General features: G+C 45.5%; 1 protein-coding gene across 1 annotated transcript in view; it reads right to left on the reverse strand.

Moving 5' to 3' along the window:
* Window positions 1–21,751, reverse strand: part of dnah9 (dynein, axonemal, heavy chain 9) — a 141,668-nt gene that overhangs the window by 10,453 nt on the left and 109,464 nt on the right. The window contains exons 68-75 of the mRNA XM_029684902.2: window positions 19,913–20,040; window positions 14,780–15,007; window positions 11,186–11,377; window positions 10,735–10,926; window positions 7,631–7,801; window positions 5,717–5,899; window positions 4,041–4,294; window positions 3,388–3,523 (exon numbers count right to left, since the gene is read on the reverse strand). Of these exons, the coding sequence (XP_029540762.2) occupies window positions 3,388–3,523; window positions 4,041–4,294; window positions 5,717–5,899; window positions 7,631–7,801; window positions 10,735–10,926; window positions 11,186–11,377; window positions 14,780–15,007; window positions 19,913–20,040 (1,484 nt within the window). The remainder of the gene's footprint in view (window positions 1–3,387; window positions 3,524–4,040; window positions 4,295–5,716; window positions 5,900–7,630; window positions 7,802–10,734; window positions 10,927–11,185; window positions 11,378–14,779; window positions 15,008–19,912; window positions 20,041–21,751) is intronic.

The raw sequence follows: 21,751 nt of genomic DNA on the forward strand, positions 1-21,751 counted from the left end.
ACACACCAAACATGTGGAAGAAGGTGCTCTGGTCAGATGAAACCAAAATTGAACTTTTTGGCAACAATGCAAAACGTTATGTTTGGTGTAAAAGCAACACAGCTCATCACCCTGAACACACCATCCCCACTGTCAAACATGGTGGTGGCAGCATCATGGTATGGGCCTGCTTTTCTTCAGCAGGGACAGGGAAGATGGTTAAAATTGATGGGAAGATGGATGGAGCCAAATACAGGACCATTCTGGAAGAAAACCTGATGGAGTCTGCAAAAGACCTGAGACTGGGACGGAGATTTGTCTTCCAACAAGACAATGATCCAAAACATAAAGCAAAATCTACAATGGAATGGTTCAAAAATAAACATATCCAGGTGTTAGAATGGCCAAGTCAAAGTCCAGACCTGAATCCAATCGAGAATCTGTGGAAAGAACTGAAAACTGCTGTTCACAAATGCTCTCCATCCAACCTCACTGAGCTCGAGCTGTTTTGCAAGGAGGAATGGGAAAAAATTTCAGTCTCTCGATGTGCAAAACTGATAGAGACATACCCCAAGCGACTTACAGCTGTAATCGCAGCAAAAGGTGGCGCTACAAAGTATTAACTTAAGGGGGCCGAATAATTTTGCACGCCCAATTTTTCAGTTTTTGATTTGTTAAAAAAGTTTGAAATATCCAATAAATGTCGTTCCACTTCATGATTGTGTCCCACTTGTTGTTGATTCTTCACAAAAAAATAGTTTTATATCTTTATGTTTGAAGCCTGAAATGTGGCAAAAGGTCGCAAAGTTCAAGGGGGCCGAATACTTTCGCAAGGCACTGTATCTCAGTAGTCACTTGACAACCCCCCTGGGGGGTGTATATGAACAGATTTGAATAAGATTTCATGTTGCTGAAATGCTGTCAGTTCCACTTTAAATGCAACAAAGAGAGATGGCTGACACCTGCTGCAGCCACTGCAAACTAACCAACAACAAAGCTAGCTAGCTAGACCGTGGGAAAACTATTGCTCGCTATTGTGCAGTGACCTGTTAGCCTTCAAGAAGGCAGAAGTTTCCATACGTTTTTGTAAAAACGGTCCCAGCCATTAAGTCACTCCAAAATGTTGCCCGTATACGGTTGAATGGCAGATGCCTTTATCTAGCCTAACCAATGGCTGACTTAGCTAGCTAGATTTATCTACCCAGAGACCAGCAAAGAAAAATCCTTATTCTATCTTTTTTTCTCTTCAGTGCTAACCTTTTCCAATGAAAACTGATTAGGGTATAAGTGGTGGGGTGTGTGCTTATGGGATAAGTAGTGAGGGTGGGTGGGGGTGATTAGGGGATAAGTGGCGGGGTGCGGGTTGGGGCTTAGGGGCTAAGTGGTGGGGGCAGGTGGGGGTTTAGGGGATAAGTGGTGGGGGGCACATGGGGCTTAGGGGATATGTGGTGGGGTGGGGCTTAGGGGATAAGTGGCGGGGTGTGGGTGGTGGCTTAGGGGATAAGTGGTGGGGGTCTGGTGGGGGCTTAGGGGATAAGTGGTGGGAGGCTGGTGAGGGCTTAGGGGTTAAGTGGTGGGGTGCGGGTTGGGGCTTAGGGGATAAGTGGCGGGTGAGGGTTGGGAAGTTAGGGGATAAGTGGCAGGGTGAGGGTTGGGAAGTTAGGGGATAAGTGGCAGGGTGAGGGTTGAGGCTTAGGGGATAAGTGTCAGGGTGAGGGTTGGGGCTTAGGGGATAAGTGGCAGGGTGAGGGTTTGGGCTTAGGGTATGTGGTGGGGGAAAGGTGGGACTTAGGGGATAAGTGGTGGGGGACTGGTGGGGGCTTAGGGGATAAGTGGTGGGGTGTGGGTGGTGGCTTAGGGGATAAGTGGTGGGGGAAAGGTGGGGGCTTAGGGGATAAGTAGCGGGGTGAGGGTTGGGGCTTAGGGGATAAGTGGCGGGGGCGGGTGGGGGCTTAGGGGATAAGTGGTTGGGGGAAAGGTGGGGGCTTAGGGGATAAGTGGCGGGTGAGGGTTGGGGCTTAGGGGATAAGTGGCAGGGTGAGGGTTGGGGCTTAGGGGATAAGTGGCAGGGTGAGGGTTGGGGCTTAGGGGATAAGTGGTGGAGACAGACAACCAACCTGTGTTGCCAGGCGGGGTGGGAAGGAGCGGAAAGTGAGGGGAGGGTTGGACGGAGACATGTTGGGGTGTAGGCCCACCTCTTTTTGTTTCTCTTTTCTTTACATACCAATTGTATTATTACTAAATCATGTGTGATCAATCTGATCATTTCTCTGTATGTATTTATTTTTTCTTTACTTTTGAGTGGCAGCCTACAGGTACGTGTGGTATAAACTGTGTAAATTGAATATTGTACCTGCAACCCCACCAACAAAAAAATGACAAAGCAAATAAGCTACAGTACCAAACACACACCCTTCCCATCCCCCCACTATCATCTCTAGATCTGTATTATATACACATAGAGTGCTACTGTGTATTCCCCCGCCTTTGATGTCCGCATCCCCTGAATAAGTAGCTTGGCTCATTCATACAGATGAGCTGGTTTATCATAAATCTTTGACTTGTACAGCTGCAGCGCCAGAGCCGGGCTCCAGATGGAGGGATGCTGCTCACACTCCCGTTCACACTCCGTTACACCCTGACACTACACGGGCACAGTGCTGGCCCAGGGCTGAGAGGAGGAGTGGAGATGAGAGGAGCCAATATGAGTGCAAGACAGAAGTTAGGAGGAGAGAGGAGAGGAGCGGAGCGGAGAGGGGGAGAGGACGGGAGAGGACACTGTCTCCATCGTTGCCTGCCTTCCTCCCTCCCGGACTGCCCGCCTGTCTCCCTCGCTGCTCGTCTCTCAGTCTGACTGTCTGCCTATACTTCTCCCTGTCTGTCTGTCTCCAGCTTTTAATAAAGAGAGAACACAGCAGTGCCACTCATAAGGGTGATTAAAGTGTGCCAGTGCATACTCGACACATTCACTAATTAACAGGTCCACTGGGACCCTGCAGGAGAGCTGGATGCATACATATAATGAAAAGCAAGCCTGACTGGCACACTCACACACACAGTATTCCATACTACAGTAGTAACTGAAGTAACCTTGAGATAAACTTTAATTCAATAACTACTTTACCCTCTCTAACCATGTATGGACTGTAAGCCTCTTCACGCGTGCAGTGAAGGTGGGAAACCTATGTACACACACACACACACAACACGACTATGTCACTCTTAAGTCACTGATACGTCAGCCACACGACTCCTCAATGAGGTGACATCCCCACCTGTGTGTCCCAGCAAGCTCCTTCCACGTACAGTCCATGTCCGTAGGCCCCTCTCTGACATACATACCCAAGTCTCACTAGCTATGTCACCTTTGTGTCATCTATATGTCCCCTATATAACCCCTCTCTGTACCTGAGTGTCCCAGCGAGCTCCCTCCATGTACAGTCCGTGTACGTAGGCCCCCTCCCTGGGAGGAGTGCTGAAGTCCTCTCTGTTCTTCTTGGTGACGTCACACTGCAGACACATCCTGTCCAGAGGCCACTCATTCCTGACAGGAGGAATCATGGGAACATCATGGAATGTTGTATCACAATCACCTGCCTTTACCTCCCTTATCTCACCTCATTTGCTCACATCGTATATAGACTTGTTTCTACTGTATTATTGACTGCATGTTTGTTTTACTCCATGTGTAACTCTGTCTCGTTGTATGTGTCGAACTGCTTTGCTTTATCTTGGCCAGGTCGCAATTGTAAATGAGAACTTGTTCTCAACTTGCCTACCTGGTTAAATAAAGGTGAAATAAAAAATACATATTTTAAAAAAGTAGTATCGTGAGAACAGCTTTTATCGTGATAATTGACAGTGGGAATTCTATTCTCACAGAGAAAACGGTTTTGAAATGAGAAAAACTGTACTTCTCACATTATTATAAAGCGAATAACAGTTTTGTTTCCATTATCTGATAATATCTGTGATCGTGCCGAGCCTGCGTTAGCACAAGTATCATTGAATCCACTTTTTTAGGCTATATTTCTGTAATATCGATTATCATGCCAACCTACCTGCGAGCCATAGCCTGCATGATGGCTGTCAGAAAGGACTGAGGGTTGAAGAAGCCGGCCAGCCAGACGGCTGAGGGCAAGATGAAGTCAGTGGCCCAGGCCTCCAGGTCCTTGATCCTCCCCAGCAGGTCAGTGAACCACAGGACCAGGCCACACATAGACGGGTAGGCCCGTCTGGTCCACGACTCTGGGACCAGGTCCAGGAAGATGGCCGTCTGGAGACTCTCCATGTCACTGGTCATAGTCAGCTCTCCCTGAGAGGGAGGAACCAAAAAAAAAGCGATGGGAATGAGATTCAGAGAACCTTTATTGGCAGTCAATTATGGAATGAGTTTGTGTCAAATGTTTTATTAGTAAGGCACATTTTGTATTCAAACAATGTTTTAATTAATAATGTACTTTTTCCTGTGGATTTCTGCAAGAACACTGAGGAGAAATCTCACAGTTATTGGAGTTGTCTTTTTCACACTAAAATTTAAATCCTGTGTGTCATTGAGCAATACCACCCTGTAACCACTAGCAACAGCAACCCATAGCTGGTGAAGCATGCATAAACTAAAGCAGTCACTCACTTTCTTCAATTTCTATCCAAAGAGAAAACAGAATAATTATATGGATGGAGGCTAACAAGTTAAATGGCTATGACACACAGTGTGTCCTCCACAGAATGATACCGTAGCTAGCTGATGAATGTATTCATGTCTCGCCGTCATAACCCTTCTTTACTGAGGCGATAAAGAGTTCCCAGACGTATCTCATCTACTGCAGAGCGTTAACCCTGAACCAGTCACCTTTTAACTCTCCCCCAAATCACTCAGATCCCTCAACAAGTCAGGACACCCCCTCCCACCCCCCAAATGCTTCCAGCCAAGGCTGAGATTCTGATAGTTCCAATTTATTTGCACAGTAAAGTCGAAATATGAGTACATTTGACTGGTAAAATAAAGTACGTAGCTTTTAACTCACTGAGGCCATTTACCAGAGAAAATGTGTTGAGGCATCGAAGCTCATAACTCCTTAAAAAAGGCACTCACACACGCACATAGCCTCCTGCCTTAACCCTAAACCAGCCGTTGCTAAGACAACACTGAGCTAATATACAGCTGGGATTCCAGAACAGGCCATGTCATGAAATGTCATTTTACTTTTATGTATTTAAAAAAATATATTCTCTCCAGTGTTTAAGGTCATTGTTTCTCAAATCCTCACTATGACTAACACTTAAGACGAAACGCACACGTGCACACGCACACGTGCACACGCACACACACTAGGGGCCAGAGGGCTGACTCACCACTACTTAAGAAGACAGCCTGCGTTTCAGAGGAATACTAGTGACACAAAGTTATGCAGGAATAATAACAGAGCAGACCAGACTGCTACAGCTACTGTATACAGGCTTAACCAACAGAGCGTGACTCATTACCCCAATGATAAAAAAATATATTCTTCAACCCTAAAAGGGGAAGTTGACTCCAATGCCAGTGGTCTATCAGTTGGCAGTGCCCAGCCACCCACCACCGGTGGACACTGGCATTGTTTACCCCAAAACAAGTCATTATCTGAACTTCAAAGCAAAGTTAACTCAAAGTAACTGTGGGGGAGTGAGTAGAAGAAGTAGACAAAGAAGACTGTTTGTGATTGGCTGACCTTGATAGAATGATTGATTGACTCACCTTGAGTCCAAGGTTGAGTTCGCGTAGGGATCGCCTTATCTCCTGGGTGAGTGTGTTCATCCTTTCACACTCCTGCAGCGCCACCACCTGGTAGGGTGTCCTCTCCTCAGCTTTCCCCAGCAGCTCTACCATGTTAAACTCCTCTGGTAACTTCTCCATTATCTCCTCCAACACAGACCGTACCTGGGGTAAAGGTGTGTGTGTGTATGTATGTGTGTGTGTATGTGTGTGTGGTGTGTGTGATGAGACAGTCACAAAAGAGGGGGTAAATATTAACCTTGAATTTGTATTGTATGTATTGTGAAGACGGTATTAATGACGGAACGATAGATTGTGTTCATTGTCAAGAATTTCTCAGTGCCGGTGTCACATTTTGTTACTGAAAAGTAGGGAATCAAAAAAAGATTACATCCGTCGAGTAAACATGATAAGAATTCCAAGCACTAATGAATCCTTGCGAAGAAAATTATGGAAGAAAAAAAAAGTATAAATATTCATGAGAATTATTTGCAACAACAGCAGCCGTTTGTCTTTAATAAAAGTCAAATCACCAGAGAATCAATCCTTGTCTCATATTTCCGTTGGGTAAGTGATGAAAGCTTATGTCTGAGTCCACATTTTCCAGCACTAGAGATCAATCCACGGATTAAACATTGAACAAAGGATTGGAGGTCATCATAACTATGGATTCTCCGCTCAAATATTGAATCTGTCTTCTTCAGCTCTGCGGAAGCCTGCATATCAAACAGGAAGCGCTCAAACGGACATCGTTCGCTAGCGTTGGTTGTCATCTGTTAAGAGATAACTATCTCTGTTTCTCAGTTGTAAAGGTCAGCCGTCATAATACACCCAGGCAAACACACACACACACGTACAAACACGCACCCACATGTATGTGCACACACACACTTCTATATCATGAAAAGTCAGACAGCACTAAAGCGTGAGATAGTGTAGGGACACAAGGAGAAGTCACTGCTCTACATCTATCAAACGCCCATTAAACAGGAAGCTAGCTTGCATATTAGAAAAGTGAGGTCATAATGTATTGGAATTTATAAACTGGGTGGTTGGAGCCTTGAATACTGATTGGCTGACAGCCGTGGTATATTAGACCGTATACCACGGATATGACAAAATATTTATTTTTACTGCTCTAATTACGTTGGTAACCAGTTTATAATAGCAATAAGGCAGCTCAGGATTTGTGGTATATGGCCAACATACCACGGCTAAGGGCTGTGTCCAGGCACTCTGCTTTGCGTCGTGTGTAAGAACAGTCCTTAGCCGTGGTATATTGGCCATATACCACACCCCCTCTGGCCTTATTGCTTAAGTATAACACTTTTCTGAGTGCTTTAGATTGTAAGGGGGGGATTGAGCTCATTCACTATGATCATAATTGTTTCAGACATTGGACTACTTTTTCTGAGGTAACACATGGGAGTGTATTTAAGGTAAGGCATATGGGGATTGGGAACAAGGGAATAAGATTGTCCAGACATTGGGAGAGTGTAGTTAAGGTAACCCATATAGGTTGTCAGGGGGTAGAAGTGACGTGTGCTGTATTATGTCACTCCTGTCAGTGCCAGATGGGTGTTATAGATCTATGACCTGATAGAGCCTTGGACCAAAGACTACCTTATTCTTTACCTTACAATCAGTATGGTTCAGGTTTGACACTTTCAAAATATGAATCAGTTCACAGAACTTAGAATCTCAGAGGCAGCAATCACTCTAACATTGGCCCAACTTCCTCTGCACTCTATGGGCCGGTTTCTGGGCCACAGATGAAGCCTGGACTCCAAAACCATGCTCAATGGAGAACCTCAATGGGTGTAGGCTGTTAGCCTGTGGTTTTACCATATATGACTGTCGCATTGTTCTTCCTCCATACAGTTAGTCCATCCCTACCTTCTCATCTCTGGTGGTCCCACTGCCCTCTCCGGCCCCTCCGTCTCTGGGCTGCATCTCCAGCACAGTCCGGAACAACTTCTCAGACGTCTGCGTTAGGAAGCCGATCTCAGCGTTGGGGTGGAGGCCGTACAGGTAGGGAGACTCTGCCGGAAGTGTGTCATCTATGTACTGGAGGAAGAGGGAATTACACGTTAGAACACCAAATTAGTGGGAGTGTGCATTTCAATGTTCTACAGTGAATTCCCGTCCTTCATCTGCACTGATCTGAATAAAAGAAACTGGTGAAGAAAATATGGTGGATGCCAGATATAGTATATATTTTGCCAAGCTCTGTTAAAGCAAAGGAAAGAATGAGACATGTTATAGTTCTAGAACATCTGGCCATTGTGGTGGCAAAGGTCGACTCATTTCTCCTGGAGATTTTCAAAGGTTTCCCCTTTCACACCGATCCATTTCCTCATTTGAATTCCATGCTGTCACTGTCACTTGTCCACTCAAGCTTAACATTATTGCCATCTATGGCCCACCAGGTGCCCTTGGAGAGTTCCAACTTGTTATGGAGCAAGCGAATTTTCGCAGTCTTAAAAAAAAAAATCGCGCAACATTTCAGCGCCCTGCTATTCATGCCAGGAATATGGTACGTTCATTTGGTTAGTTTGTGTGGAAAGGAAACAGTCAGACCTTTCCAAAAGTGTTTAAATAACGCCTGTGCCATTTACAGAACGTGCGTTTCGGTCGAATAGGTCATGAAAATCTGTTCACTGAAAGTGTAAAAATATATTCTTCCGCGCCTGCAGGCAATTGTTTATAGAGAACAGAATTAAATAGAGCCGCGTTCTCATTGGCTACAGCTTCCCCATGCTGTCTACAGTTACGTCATTAGTTTCGCAATTGATTCTTGGTCTAACCCAAACAAGAGAACTACTTTCCTACTGCCACCGCCCAGATTTTCGAGCGACCATTTTCAGACATGTTTTTCTCCACGGACCAGCTAACGATTCCACACGGTCTCCTGAGGTATTTTATCGCTTATTAACGTGTAATAATACCTAAAGTAGCATTACAAACGTATTTCGAAGTGTTTTGTGAAAGTTTATCGTCGACTTTTGGCATTTTAAAAAATGACGTTACGTTATAAAATGCAAATTTTTTACTCCATTCCCAAGGTATTCCTAGCTCAATATCTAGGCTATATATGGACCGATTTAATCGAAAAAAGACCCTAAATGATGTTTATGGGACATCTAGGAGTGCCAAGAATGAAGCTCGTCAAAGGTAAGGAATGTTTTATATTTTATTTCAGCCTTTTCGTTTGCGAGCGCTAACGAAAAATCTGTCGTTTTTTGTAATGCTGCATTTCTGTGAGGTTGCATGGTACAGATAATAGCGTCTCATGCTTTCCCCGAAAAGCATTTTACAAATCTGACTTGGTGAATAGATTCACAACGAGTGTAGCTTTAATTTGGTATATTGGATGTCAATTTTGATGACATTTTGATTTTTATCATAAACTATGCGTGGTGCACTTGAAATTTCAGAAATTTCAATTCCTATATAGGAAGCGCTTCCATAAAAGATCGATGCCGTGATAAGTTCACTTCCTGACAATGGTCACGCTAATCGTACTCTGAGATTTCAACCTCCCAACGCCTTCCTTCGATTAATTTCTTTCCACCTCTTTCTTTCCACTATTTTCCTCTTTGACTTCACACTTTCCCAGTCCCCTACCACTCAAAAGGCAGTCAATGTGCTTGACCTTATCTTCACCAGATGCTGTTTGTCTACGAATCCCCCTGCTACCCATCCATGTCTCTCATCACTACTTCGTATTGGTTTTCTCTCCCTCTCTCCTCCAACCCCCCCACTCAACCAGCTTATCCCAGTCAAAGCTCCTCTCTGTCCTGTACCCTAAATGTTCTGAAAACATCTCAAAACCTCTTTGAGAAGTATCTCAAATAATCCCATAGCCTGCCCTCCTTCCCTTTCCCCTCCTCCATCCCCATCTCTCTCCTGTACAATGGGCAGTACAGATGGATGAGGGAGTGGACATGGCCTAACAGACCCCCAGGGACCACCAGGCCTTTCCAGTTCCAGGCGCTCCAGCTAAGTCTCAGCCACTCAGCTCCCTCTCTATCTGTTTGCTGGCCAAGTGTAAAACGCTCCAGACCTCCATGCCAGGTGTCTCTGTCAGCCTAGACGTGCCCAGCGAACAACACCCGGGCTGGGGATAATTAAATACAACCTCTCCCTGGGGAGCTGGTGGGAGGAATGTGGACAGGCTGCGAGGGCTGGCAGACATTTTAGCAAGAGAGTGTTACTGATATAAATCTTGGCAGTTGTCATTTTTTTTTCTTTAAAAGAGGGCTGTGGTGAAGCAAAGTTCCTGCTGTCATAACAGAGAAGCAAACAGAACAGATTCCAGAGTTGGAGAGAAATATCAGCACGCCGAAAATGGGGAAAACAAGTAGATTTGAATTGACACAACAGACTTAGACCTTAGACTGTCAAGGTTGCTATCTAATAAATGATGGATGATATTTTTTTACTTCCGCAATTGACACAACAACCAAGTATACAATATAGTTATAGATAAGTTACAGATAAGGAACCAACTCCCCCCCCCCCCCCACATTCTCAAGGTTGCTATTTAATAATTGACATGACTTACTTATGCGTCTGCCATGTCTGTAAGCTAGTTAGCTCCGCTAGCCAAGCATTGGCCATGGGCTCAACTAGCTAGCTATCATAACGCTACCCGTTAGAATATCCCTGAGCTGTCCTCCTCACTGATGGAAAACATGTCACTTGTGCACACCACAAAATCTTGAGGGAAAATCTGACCCGACCCGGGGAAACGAAAACCAATGAATACAGCGGTTCTCAGGCAGGCTAGACGCGCAATATCCTTACTGTTGCATCACATTGGATGACCACTACCCACTTATTGGAGCTTTTGAACATTGAAAAAATACAACGAGTGACATATTGCAGCTTTAAGCCATGTGAGGTAAGATCATTAGGTAACCTGAGAGCTGTTGTAGTCCATGTTCCCAGGCAGGGAGAATCCGGGGGTCTGATGGTAGATGTGGTTCTTTACTGACCTGGTGGTAGGTGTTGTAGTCCATGTTCCCAGGCAAGGGGAAGCTGGGAGCCAGGTACAGCTCTCCCTCCATCATCTCAGGTTTGATGAACTCCTCCAGGTAGGTCCTACAGAGTCGTCTGTCCCAGTCATCAGTGATGTGACCTCCATACATGATCTCTCCAAACAGGTATCGCAGGTCATCATATGGCACCTGGGACGCAGAGAGAAAATGAGTTATAATGCACCTTAGAATCTTAAATGCTTTTCACACTGCAGAACCGAATCGAGCTGAGCAAAACCAAGTTCTACTAAGTTGGCCTGGTTTACACATCCATCATAGTTGCCAAATAAAATATCCATAATTTGGTTTAGGGTCGGCACAATAGTGTGAAAAGGGTGTTACTGTCATGGAACATGGTTGTCTTTACTATTGTGGCACATAAGATACAGCATGTGTGTGGACTGGTTACTTTCGAGTTAGCCTCCAGGTAGTTGTAGAGTACATTGATGGAGATGGTGAGGTCTCCTGTGTTGAAGGGGTAAGATCTGTTCCAGCCCTGAGGTCCAAACTTCCTCCTTTCAGCCACCACCGCGTGGAAGTAGCACAGCGCAAACAGGATGCTCTTAAACTCATTCTCCCTGGCACACATCTCCAAAGTGTCCTAGAAGAAAACAAAGGCCCAGACAACTAAACAAACATTCAAACATTCACTCTTCCTGACGAATGTCAACCAAGTTCACCGTTTCACTGTCTGCCTCAGAAAAGTACGGGTAGCATTTTTGAAGATTTTCCAATACAAAAGCATTGTGTTGAAAGAAAGAAGCTGTGGCTGATTCTCTGTGAGGTGTCTCTGTGCCGAAGTCCCCAGCAACGAAGGGGCTCCGCGGGACAGAAAGAAGACAATGAATGGAAATAAACGTCAGGATGAGATTATTTTTTAATTGTTACTAATGTCAGGCGATCTCATCCCGTTGGTTCATTATACCCAGATAAGGGGAATGAATGTAAGATGGCACGAGGCCTTAGGGGAGGGACGGTGAAATAAGTATGCCAATAACCTCTATGAAAACAGTGGGTTTAAATGCTCTTTTTATATTCCTGCCTGTGTCAGGTTGAGTACTGTGGTGAAGGCCCTCTGGCTTTTCCCCTGTCGAGCCCAAGGGAGCTGACTCCTAGAACGTATGCACACGCGCGCACACGCACACACAAACGAGCACACACACGCCACAAACACACACACGGAAAGTTAGTTAATATTCTGCACACAGTGCCTCTCTGGCTGCTCACAGCTGAGAGTGAAGCATTGCCTCCCTATCCATACACTGTTAGAGGACACACACACTTGATTACATTCTCTACCAGCAAAGAAGAAGCATAAACCAAGACCTGATAATACATCTATAATGACGTGTCTTCCAGCCCTTTGAGAACTGTGTAACTACATCAAAAAAATCCTAACCTTGTCATTCCAGAGGCCTTTAATGTCTCCTGTCCTCTGCTGGCCGTCACACACACAGCCAGGGGATGAGAATGGACACTAAAGCTTTTTGTATCTGCTGGTTGAAAAGGTCAGGAAGGAAGAAAGACACTCATCTCTCTGGCTTACTGTGGGTTACTAAGGGTTCTGGCTGTATAGAGACAAACCATTGATTAGCTTTCACCCTGTACAGTACATGATTGGAATATTGTCCCTCCCTGCTCTCTACAGTACCTTAGGGGACCTGTGTGTGTGTGTGTGTGTGTGTGTGTGTGTGTGTGTGTGTGTGTAGCTACCACACAAACATGCACTATCAGAGAGATAGGCATCAGCATTTTAAAATGGCATGTTAGGTGGAAGCTAAGCATTGCATTATTGGTATGGAGGCAGAACCCCAGCAGGTTATGGTAGGTTACAGATGGAGAAGCATTGATAACTTGTTGATAAGACGCTACATTTCTGGCTAACAGCTGTTTTACTGTATATAGAAGTGCACTGATGAGGTAGAGGTGGAATTCTAATGAGCATAAATGCATATGCATGAAGGCATACACACACATAATTATGTCATACTGTATTTCTGATCACAGAAAGATGGCTTGTCGATAAACATCCGAACATCCCATCCAAATCTGCCTCTTCCCCATAGAGAGCCATGTTTCTACTGCAGTGGATGACTGTGTCCTCCACAGGTCAGTCGACTCTAAGGTCACTGACAGAGGTAACACTGTTACAGACCTATATCCATCCTGCCCTGCCTATCTAAGGTCTTCGAAAGCCAAGTCAACAAGCAGGTCACTGACCATCTCGAATCCCACCGTACCTTCTCCGCTGTGCTATCTGGTTTCCGAGCCGGTCACGGGTGCACCTCAGCCACGCTCAAGGTACTAAACGATATCATAACCGCCATCGATAAAAGACAGTACTGTGCAGCCGTCTTCATCGACCTTGCCAAAGCTTTCGACTCTGTCAATCACCATATTCTTATCGGCAGACTCTGTAGCCACGGTTTTTCTGATGACTGCCTTACCTGGTTCACCAACTACTTTGCAGACAGAGTTCAGTGTGTCAAATCGGAGGGCATGCTGTCCGGTCCTCTGGCAGTCTCTATGGGGGTGCCACGGGGTTCAATTCTCAGGCCGACTCTTTTCTCTGTATATATCAATGATGTTGCTCTTGCTACGGGCGATTCCCTGATCCACCTCTACGCAGACGACACCATTCTGTATACTTCCGGCCCGTCCTTGGACACTGTGCTATCTAACCTCCAAACGATCTTCAATGCCATACAACACTCCTTCCGTGGCCTCCAACTGCTCTTAAACGCTAGTAAAACCCAATGCATGCTTTTCAACCGTTCGCTGCCTGCACCCGCACGCCCGACTAGCATCACCACCCTGGATGGTTCCGACCTAGAATATGTGGACATCTGTAAGTACCTAGGTGTCTGGCTAGACTGTAAACTCTCCTTCCAGACTCATATCAAACATCTCCAAACTAAAATAAAATCTAGAGTCGGCTTTCTATTCCGCAACAAAGCCTCCTTCACTCACGCCGCCAAACTTACCCTAGTAAAACTGACTATCCTACCGATCCTCGACTTCGGCGATGTCATCTACAAAATAGCTTCCAATACTCTACTCAGCAAACTGGATGCAGTTTATCACAGTGCCATCCGTTTTGTTACTAAAGCACCTTATACCACCCACCACTGCGACCTGTATGCTCTAGTCGGCTGGCCCTCGCTACATATTCGTCGCCAGACCCACTGGCTCCAGGTCATCTACAAGTCCATGCTAGGTAAAGCTCCGCCTTATCTCAGTTCACTGGTCACGATGGCAACACCCACCCGTAGCACGCGCTCCAGCAGGTGTATCTCACTGATCATCCCTAAAGCCAACACCTAATTTGGCCGCCTTTCGTTCCAGTTCTCTGCTGCCTGTGACTGGAACGAATTGCAAAAATCGCTGAAGTTGGAGACTTTTATCTCCCTCACCAACTTCAAACATCTGCAATCTGAGCAGCTAACCAATCGCTGCAGCTATACATAGTCTATCGGTAAATAGCCCACCCAATTTTACCTACCTCATCCCCATACAGTTTATATTTATTTACTTTTCTGCTCTTTTGCACACCAATATCTCTACCTGTACATGACCATCTGATCATTTATCACTCCAGTGTTAATCTGCAAAATTGTAATTATTCGCCTACATCCTCATGCCTTTTGCACACAATGTATATAGACTCTCTTTTTTTTCTACTGTGTTATTGACTTGTTAATTGTTTACTCCATGTGTAACTCTGTGTTGTTTGTTCACACTGCTATGCTTTATCTTGGCCAGGTCGCAGTTGCAAATGAGAACTTGTTCTCATCTAGCCTACCTGGTTAAATAAAGGTGAAAAAAAAAAACTCAATCTGTTAGCTGCTAATGCACACCAAATAGGCAACTTGATGACAACACCACAGAGAAACTGGCACGTAAACATGGGACGTCTGGACTGCTTCTTTTACGGGCAAATAAAAATGAAGAAAGGGAGAGAGAGAAAGAGAAATCATACATTGTATGCCTATTTGTGTGTTACCTGGTTGAAGTTGTCCAGGGCCTTGTGCAGGTTGGCGTTTATGCCAGTGGGTGGTTCATTGGTGATTTTGATGGAGTTCTCCAGGATGCCCTGTGGTATGATGTGGCCCTCTGGGGTCCCTGAAGGCTCAGCGCTGATGAAGACTCTGAAGTCCTGGTGACTGTTCTCTCCATGCTGCTCCAAATGCTTCTCTAGAGAACCCAGCCACCTCGCCACCAGGTGAATGTTCTATAGGGAGAAATATTACAGTAATATCAATAAATACAGGCAGCATGCCTCAAGCAAGTCCACATTTACCTACACAACACGTTTTGTTGCAGGTGTGACTGTGCATTTTTAGCTTTTTCTATTCCCCTCAGAATGTACATTTCCACCCTGTATAGGGATAACATTGTGATAGCACTACATAAACTTGTCTGAGATCAATTTTCCATTCCGTGTGTCTTAACTCCTAACCCGTAAGAGAGGAAGTCCTCATGGTGATGAGCCAAGCCCCTCACATCACATCACCGCCCAGAGCGCTGCCCGCCCGCGTGTTACCCAAATCTAATTACACCACTAATAACTGCAGTCATTAATTCATAAGCCGCTTTGCCTTCTCCTCATCTCCTACGGCACTCTAAATTTAATCATCCCTCTGATTGTTCAAGTTAACCCTCTTTCCAAATGACAGGAGATCCTCTGGAGCAACATCACCTCAAATTTTAGATGACAAAATAAAGAAATAAAAGCGAGAGAGAACGAGAAGACGTTTCCTTGTGTGTTTAGTGAGAAGAATACATAGCCCGAAGCCGAGGGGGTAATATTGAGATAGATCCAAGTTAGGAGCCTATAAACTTACAGCATATTGAACGAGACACAAATTAAAACTTTAAATTGAAGTGCTTTTTCATTGCCTTGAAGAACAAGCTCTCCTGTTGGCGTCTAACTAACGAGTGTGTAATAAAGAGCCTAAACAGACAGACAGACAGACTGAGGCCTCCCTTAGAGCCTGTCACCTTAATGAAACCACCCAGGCTCAGAGAGAGGGAGAGAGAGAGGAGAAAGAAAAATACCTTCGAGATATTTTCTTTGTTCTCTGTTAAGTACCTCCAACCCTCCAGTTCTTATAATGATGTTGTCACCATCGCTGACTAATTTTGTTTTTTGCTATGACATGATGTCAGTAGTGAACATGGCCTGTGGCAACACCAAGGCCCACCCGGCTGTCTCTCCACGTCTTCCTCTACTCACACACTCAGTCCTCACTCTCTCCACGTCTTCCTCTGCTCACACACTCAGTCCTCACTCTCTCCACGTCTTCCTCTGCTCACACACTCAGTCCTCACTCTCTCCACGTCTTCCTCTGCTCACACACTCAGTCCTCACTCTCTCCACGTCTTCCTCTGCTCACACACTCAGTCCTCACTCTCTCCACGTCTTCCTCTGCTCACACACTCAGTCCTCACTCTCTCCACGTCTTCCTCTGCTCACACACTCAGTCCTCACTCTCTCCACGTCTTCCTCTGCTCACACACTCAGTCCTCACTCTCTCCACGTCTTCCTCTGCTCACACACTCAGTCCTCACTCTCTCCACGTCTTCCTCTGCTCACACACTCAGTCCTCACTCTCACCACGTCTTCCTCTGCTCACACACTCAGTCCTCACTCTCTCCACGTCTTCCTCTGCTCACACACTCAGTCCTCACTCTCTCCACGTCTTCCTCTGCTCACACACTCAGTCCTCACTCTCTCCACATCTTCCTCTGCTCACACACTCAGTCCTCACTCTCTCCACGTCTTCCTCTGCTCACACACTCAGTCCTCACTCTCTCCACGTCTTCCTCTGCTCACACACTCAGTCCTCACTCTCTCCACGTCTTCCTCTGCTCACACACTCAGTCCTCACTCTCTCCACGTCTTCCTCTGCTCACACACTCAGTCCTCACTCTCTCCACGTCTTCCTCTGCTCACACACTCAGTCCTCACTCTCTCCACGTCTTCCTCTGCTCACACACCCAGTCCTCACTCTCTTCACGTCTTCCTCTGCTCACACACCCAGTCCTCACTCTCTCCACGTCTTCCTCTGCTCACACACTCAGTCCTCACTCTCTCCATGTCTTCCTCTGCTCACACACTCAGTCCTCACTCTCTCCACGTCTTCCTCTGCTCACACACTCAGTCCTCACTCTCTCCACGTCTTCCTCTGCTCACACACCCAGTCCTCACTCTCTCCACGTCTTCCTCTGCTCACACACCCAGTCCTCACTCTCTCCATGTCTTCCTCTGCTCACACACTCAGTCCTCACTCTCTCCACGTCTTCCTCTGCTCACATCAAGGCCCTCTGCCCTAAGGGCATCTCCACAGCTGGCCTCTGACTATGTCTTTATAACAATGTCTCTGTAGCAGAGACTTGGGCAGAATGACAGAATAGGCATTAAGGATAACCAAACAGACTGTAGAGTTTGAGAATATAGCTATTCTGCAGAAGAAACATCCACACTATATTCAGCACCGGAATAGTTTTGTAGATGAAAAAAAATATTATTATTATTATGTTTATTTATATAGCGCTTTTCAAAGAATCTCAAAGCGCTTCAAAGCACACACAAAAAAGACAAGTACTCCGTAGTAGATTGCTAGCTAGCTAGTCCTTCACTACTAACAAAATTGAGCATCCACTTGGATGTTGCTACGGCAGTCATGTGGTGCCAGAAAGCACACCACATTTCAATAATAATTAAAGAGCAGCCTTGTAACTTTGTCCTCACTACGATCCTCATCGCTGCCCACCTCTTGCTTTCGGCTTGTCTCCATCCTCAACCTCCGGACACTGGCTGGCATTCAAATCAAAACAGCTAGCAAGCTAACGTTAGCTAGTTTACCAAACAAACTAATTACTTGCCAACTTCAGTCTTGACTTTGTAGAGGATTTCATTAAATTATATTAATTAGCTATATTATTTTTTACTTCTTAAAAATATTTGTAGATAAAGAAAAATCTATTAATTACAAAAATATTTTCTGATTTACTGGAGCTTTCTGCTTAGGCTGCTGCTAGGGCGCCAAGGCAAATATGATATAACAATAATGAAAGACTAAGAAGAGGTATGGCTGAATGAAATGAGGATTTAAAATGGCATGTAGCCTATGGCAATTAGGATCCTTACAGTGACGACTCTGATTAATTCAACTCTCGTTCACATCATTCTCTCACTGAAAACTCACAAGAAGAAAAAGTGGTCTGCATTAAATTTTACAACACTACCCAAATACCCAAGCTATCATGCTCCTTACAGAGTGAAGTGAAGAAAGATGAAAAAGAGGTAGAGAAACAAACTTTTTCTCTAAAGCGTCTCGCCCTATTTCCTTTCCATCTATTTTGCTAGACTGTGAGCGTCCCTGTGCCTTTAGGAGTAAGTGCCTGGAGGACCTGGGTATTTTAGGTCCACTCAATAGAATCCCACTGCTGGGGATATGGGCTCTTCAGCTCAAATATATTCCTAGGTCTGGGGGATATAGCCTATTCAGCTCCAATCTGCCAGATTGATTGCCTTTTCTCTTTTCTCCCTCTCTCTCTAGGTGGGTTTCTGCATCTCTCAAAGTGTCTTTGGGTGGTCCTGTTTGGGCTGTGAAGAGTAAGGATAGGACAGGGCCCGGTGTGCAGCGGTATAGGGATAATGCTCCCGTCAGAAACATAGGAGAGAGAGGAGAACAGGGCACAGAGTAATTTACCTGCAGTGAAGGAGAACCTGCCATTAACCCAGCTTTGCAGCCTGCCACTGATCTGATGCTGGGATGGAGGGACCAGTGGGAGATGAGAGGGAGGTAAAAGGTGTGTGTGTGTGTGTTTGTTGTGGGATCAAGGCCTGGATACGAGAGTGGGATGGGATGACTGAGGTTAGAAAGATGGGAGGAATGTGAGGCAGAAGAGGAGACATTTTGGAAAATGTGATGCAGGGTGTGAAAAGAGCAGGAGACAGTGGCAGAGGATGAGAAGAGGGATTGAAATAGAAAAGAGACAGACCTCCCTCCATTCTTTCTCCCTCCTTCTATGAGGGTGGTACAGACAGACAGACAGACAGACAGACAGACAGACAGACAGACCTCCATTCTGTCTCCCTCCTTCTATGAGGGTGGTACAGACAGACAGACCTCCCTCCATTCTTTCTCCCTCCTTCACTGAGGGTGGTACAGACAGACAGACAGACAGACCTCCCTCCATTCTTTCTCCCTCCTTCTATGAGGGTGGTACAGACAGAGAGACAGACAGAGAGACAGACAGACAGACAGACAGACAGACAGACAGACAGACAGACAGACAGACAGACAGACAGACAGACAGAGGATGATAGAGTGAGTGGGCGGTGAGGTTGGTTGCCACGGGGACAAGGCTTTTTTAAGTTGTATCGATCAGGAGTCTTATGCAAAGGTAATTCAATCGCTGCTTGTCTCTGTGATGCTGGCTGTGTGTGTGGCTGGGAGAGAGAGAGACACAGATAGAGACAGAAGGAGAGATGGATTGAAAAAGAGATGCTGCTTGTTTCTGTGATGACTGGGTGAGAGAGAGCTAAAGAAAGAGAGGAGAAAGAAAGGGATAGCAAGAAATTCTCTGCTTTACCAGAACTGTGAATAAAGGAGACCCCCCCTCACACACACACACACTCTCCCTCCAAGAGTTGTCTCTGTGCCCTGTGCCGGCGTTCATATCTGTCGATACTCCCCATTAGGATTCAACAAACGAGCTGGCTTAAAATGCAAACGCTGACTGGCCTTGCCCTCCAGATATGAGAACACACACTGAGGAACCAGATACTGTACTGAATAATACCGGGCCTCTCTCTCTCTCCAGGAAATTATACTATTTCATATGCAGTTGAACCACAAAGGAGAGCAAAAAGCCAACACTATGTGCAAAGCACAATGGATTAGAGAAACAATATGACCTTAAACACGGGAAAGAATAGATTTTTTTAATTACACAAAAGTAAAATGACATTTCATGACATGGCCTGTTCTGGAATCCCAGCTGTATATTAGCTCAGTGTTGTCTTAGCAACGGCTGGTTTAGGCAGTCGGCTATGTGTGTGTGTGCGTGTGCATGTATGCGTGCCCCTGTGTGTACCTCTGAGTGTGTGTGTGTATCTGAATACCTGCAGTATAACCCAGTGTCCCTCATTAGCTGCCAGATCCAGAGCCTGTTCAGCCACCACCTCCTGTCCCTGGCCCAGAGACACATTGTGGAAGTTACCGCTGTCAAACGTATAGCCCAGCTTCCTGCCTGAAAGAAAGATCACACAGTAATGATTCATATAATCCACAGCAGTTTTGGGAAAATTGAAATGATCGACAGTTTAATAATAAAGTAGTAATCTCTTTTTTATAAAGTGCGATTCATTTATACACTGAGTGCACAGAACGTTAGGAACACCTGCTCTGACCAGGTGAATCCAGTTGATAGATTTTATCCCCATTGGTGTCACTTGTTAAATCCACTTCAAATCAGTGCAGATGAAGGGGAGGAGACAGGTTAAAGATGGATTTTTAAACCTTGACAAATTTGAGACATGGATTGTGTATGTGTGCCATTCAGAGGCTGAATGGGCAAGGCAAAATATTTAAGTGCATTTTAATAGGGTATGGTAATAGTTGCCAGGCGCACCGGTTTGAGTGTGTCAAGAACTGCAACGCTGCTGGGTTTTTCATGAATGGTCCACCACTCAAAGTACATCCAGCCAACTTGACAACTGTTGGAAGCATTTGAGTCAACATGGGCCAGAATCCCTGTGTAACGCTTTTGACCCATTGTACTGTCCATGCCCAGACAAATTGAGTCTGTTCTGAGGGCAAATATTCAATATTAGGAAGGTGTTCTTAATATTTTGTAAACTCAGTGTAGATTCACTATCGCCTAAGAAAAATTGGCCATCTGAAATTTAGCGAAGACCCACATTATTTTCCTAAAGTAAAGTGTATAGATTCAAAGTTCTTCATTCTGTGTGATCTGTGTTGCCTTTGGCCCTCTCTTCACACTCTACACCAGGCCTATCTGATTGGTTAACTGCTTTAGCTTTGATGTGATTGGTCACGCATACAGGGAGGGCTTGGATAATTAGTCATACACATGCATGCAAACACGTGTGCAAACACACACACGCGTGTGCACAGAAGGGTGTGGACATCAATTATATGTGTGTGTGTGTGTGTGTGTGTGTGTGTGTGTGTGTGTGTGTGTGTGTGTGTGTGTGTGCATTTGAACGAGTGTGTCTGACCAATTATCTGAGCTTCAGTGGGAGAATGATCTCATATCACATGATGAGAGGATAGCTGATTTCACGCCGGACCATAAAAAAGACTTGGAGACTATTCACTCAAACATCAAACTAGGTTACTGTGTTTCCAAGGTACGGAGAAACAAATTTACAAAACATGTTATCTACAATCCAGCCTCAGCAGCCGAATAATTTTATTCACACGTTGTTCAATATAACCCTGTCAGTCGCATTTCCATTCGAATCGCATTTGAATCTTTCATAAGACCAAATAGTGAAGTATTGAAATATTCATCATCAAACACTGCCTCCCGGGTGGTGCAGTGGTTAAGGGCGATGTACTGCCGCGCCAGCTGTGCCACCAGAGACTCTGGGTTCGCGCCCAGGCTCTGTCGGAACCGGCCGTGACCGGGAGGTCCGTGGGGCGACGCACAACTGGCCTAGCTTCGTCCGTGATAGGGAGGGTTTGGCCGATAGCAATATACTTGTCTCATCGCGCACCAGTGATTCTGGTGGCGGGCTGGGCGCAGTGCGCGCTAACCAAGGTTAGTGGTGTTTCCTCTGACACATTGGTGCGGCTGGCTTCCGGGTTGGATGCGCGCTGTGTTAAGAAGCAGTGCGGCTTGGCTGTGTTGTGTATCGGAGGACGCATGACTTTCAACCTTCGTCTTGTAGTGATGAGACAAGATAGTAGCTACTATAAACAATTGGATACCATGA

Source organism: Oncorhynchus nerka, linkage group LG16, assembly GCF_034236695.1.
Source record: "Oncorhynchus nerka isolate Pitt River linkage group LG16, Oner_Uvic_2.0, whole genome shotgun sequence".
Taxonomy (NCBI): Eukaryota; Metazoa; Chordata; class Actinopteri; order Salmoniformes; family Salmonidae; genus Oncorhynchus; species Oncorhynchus nerka.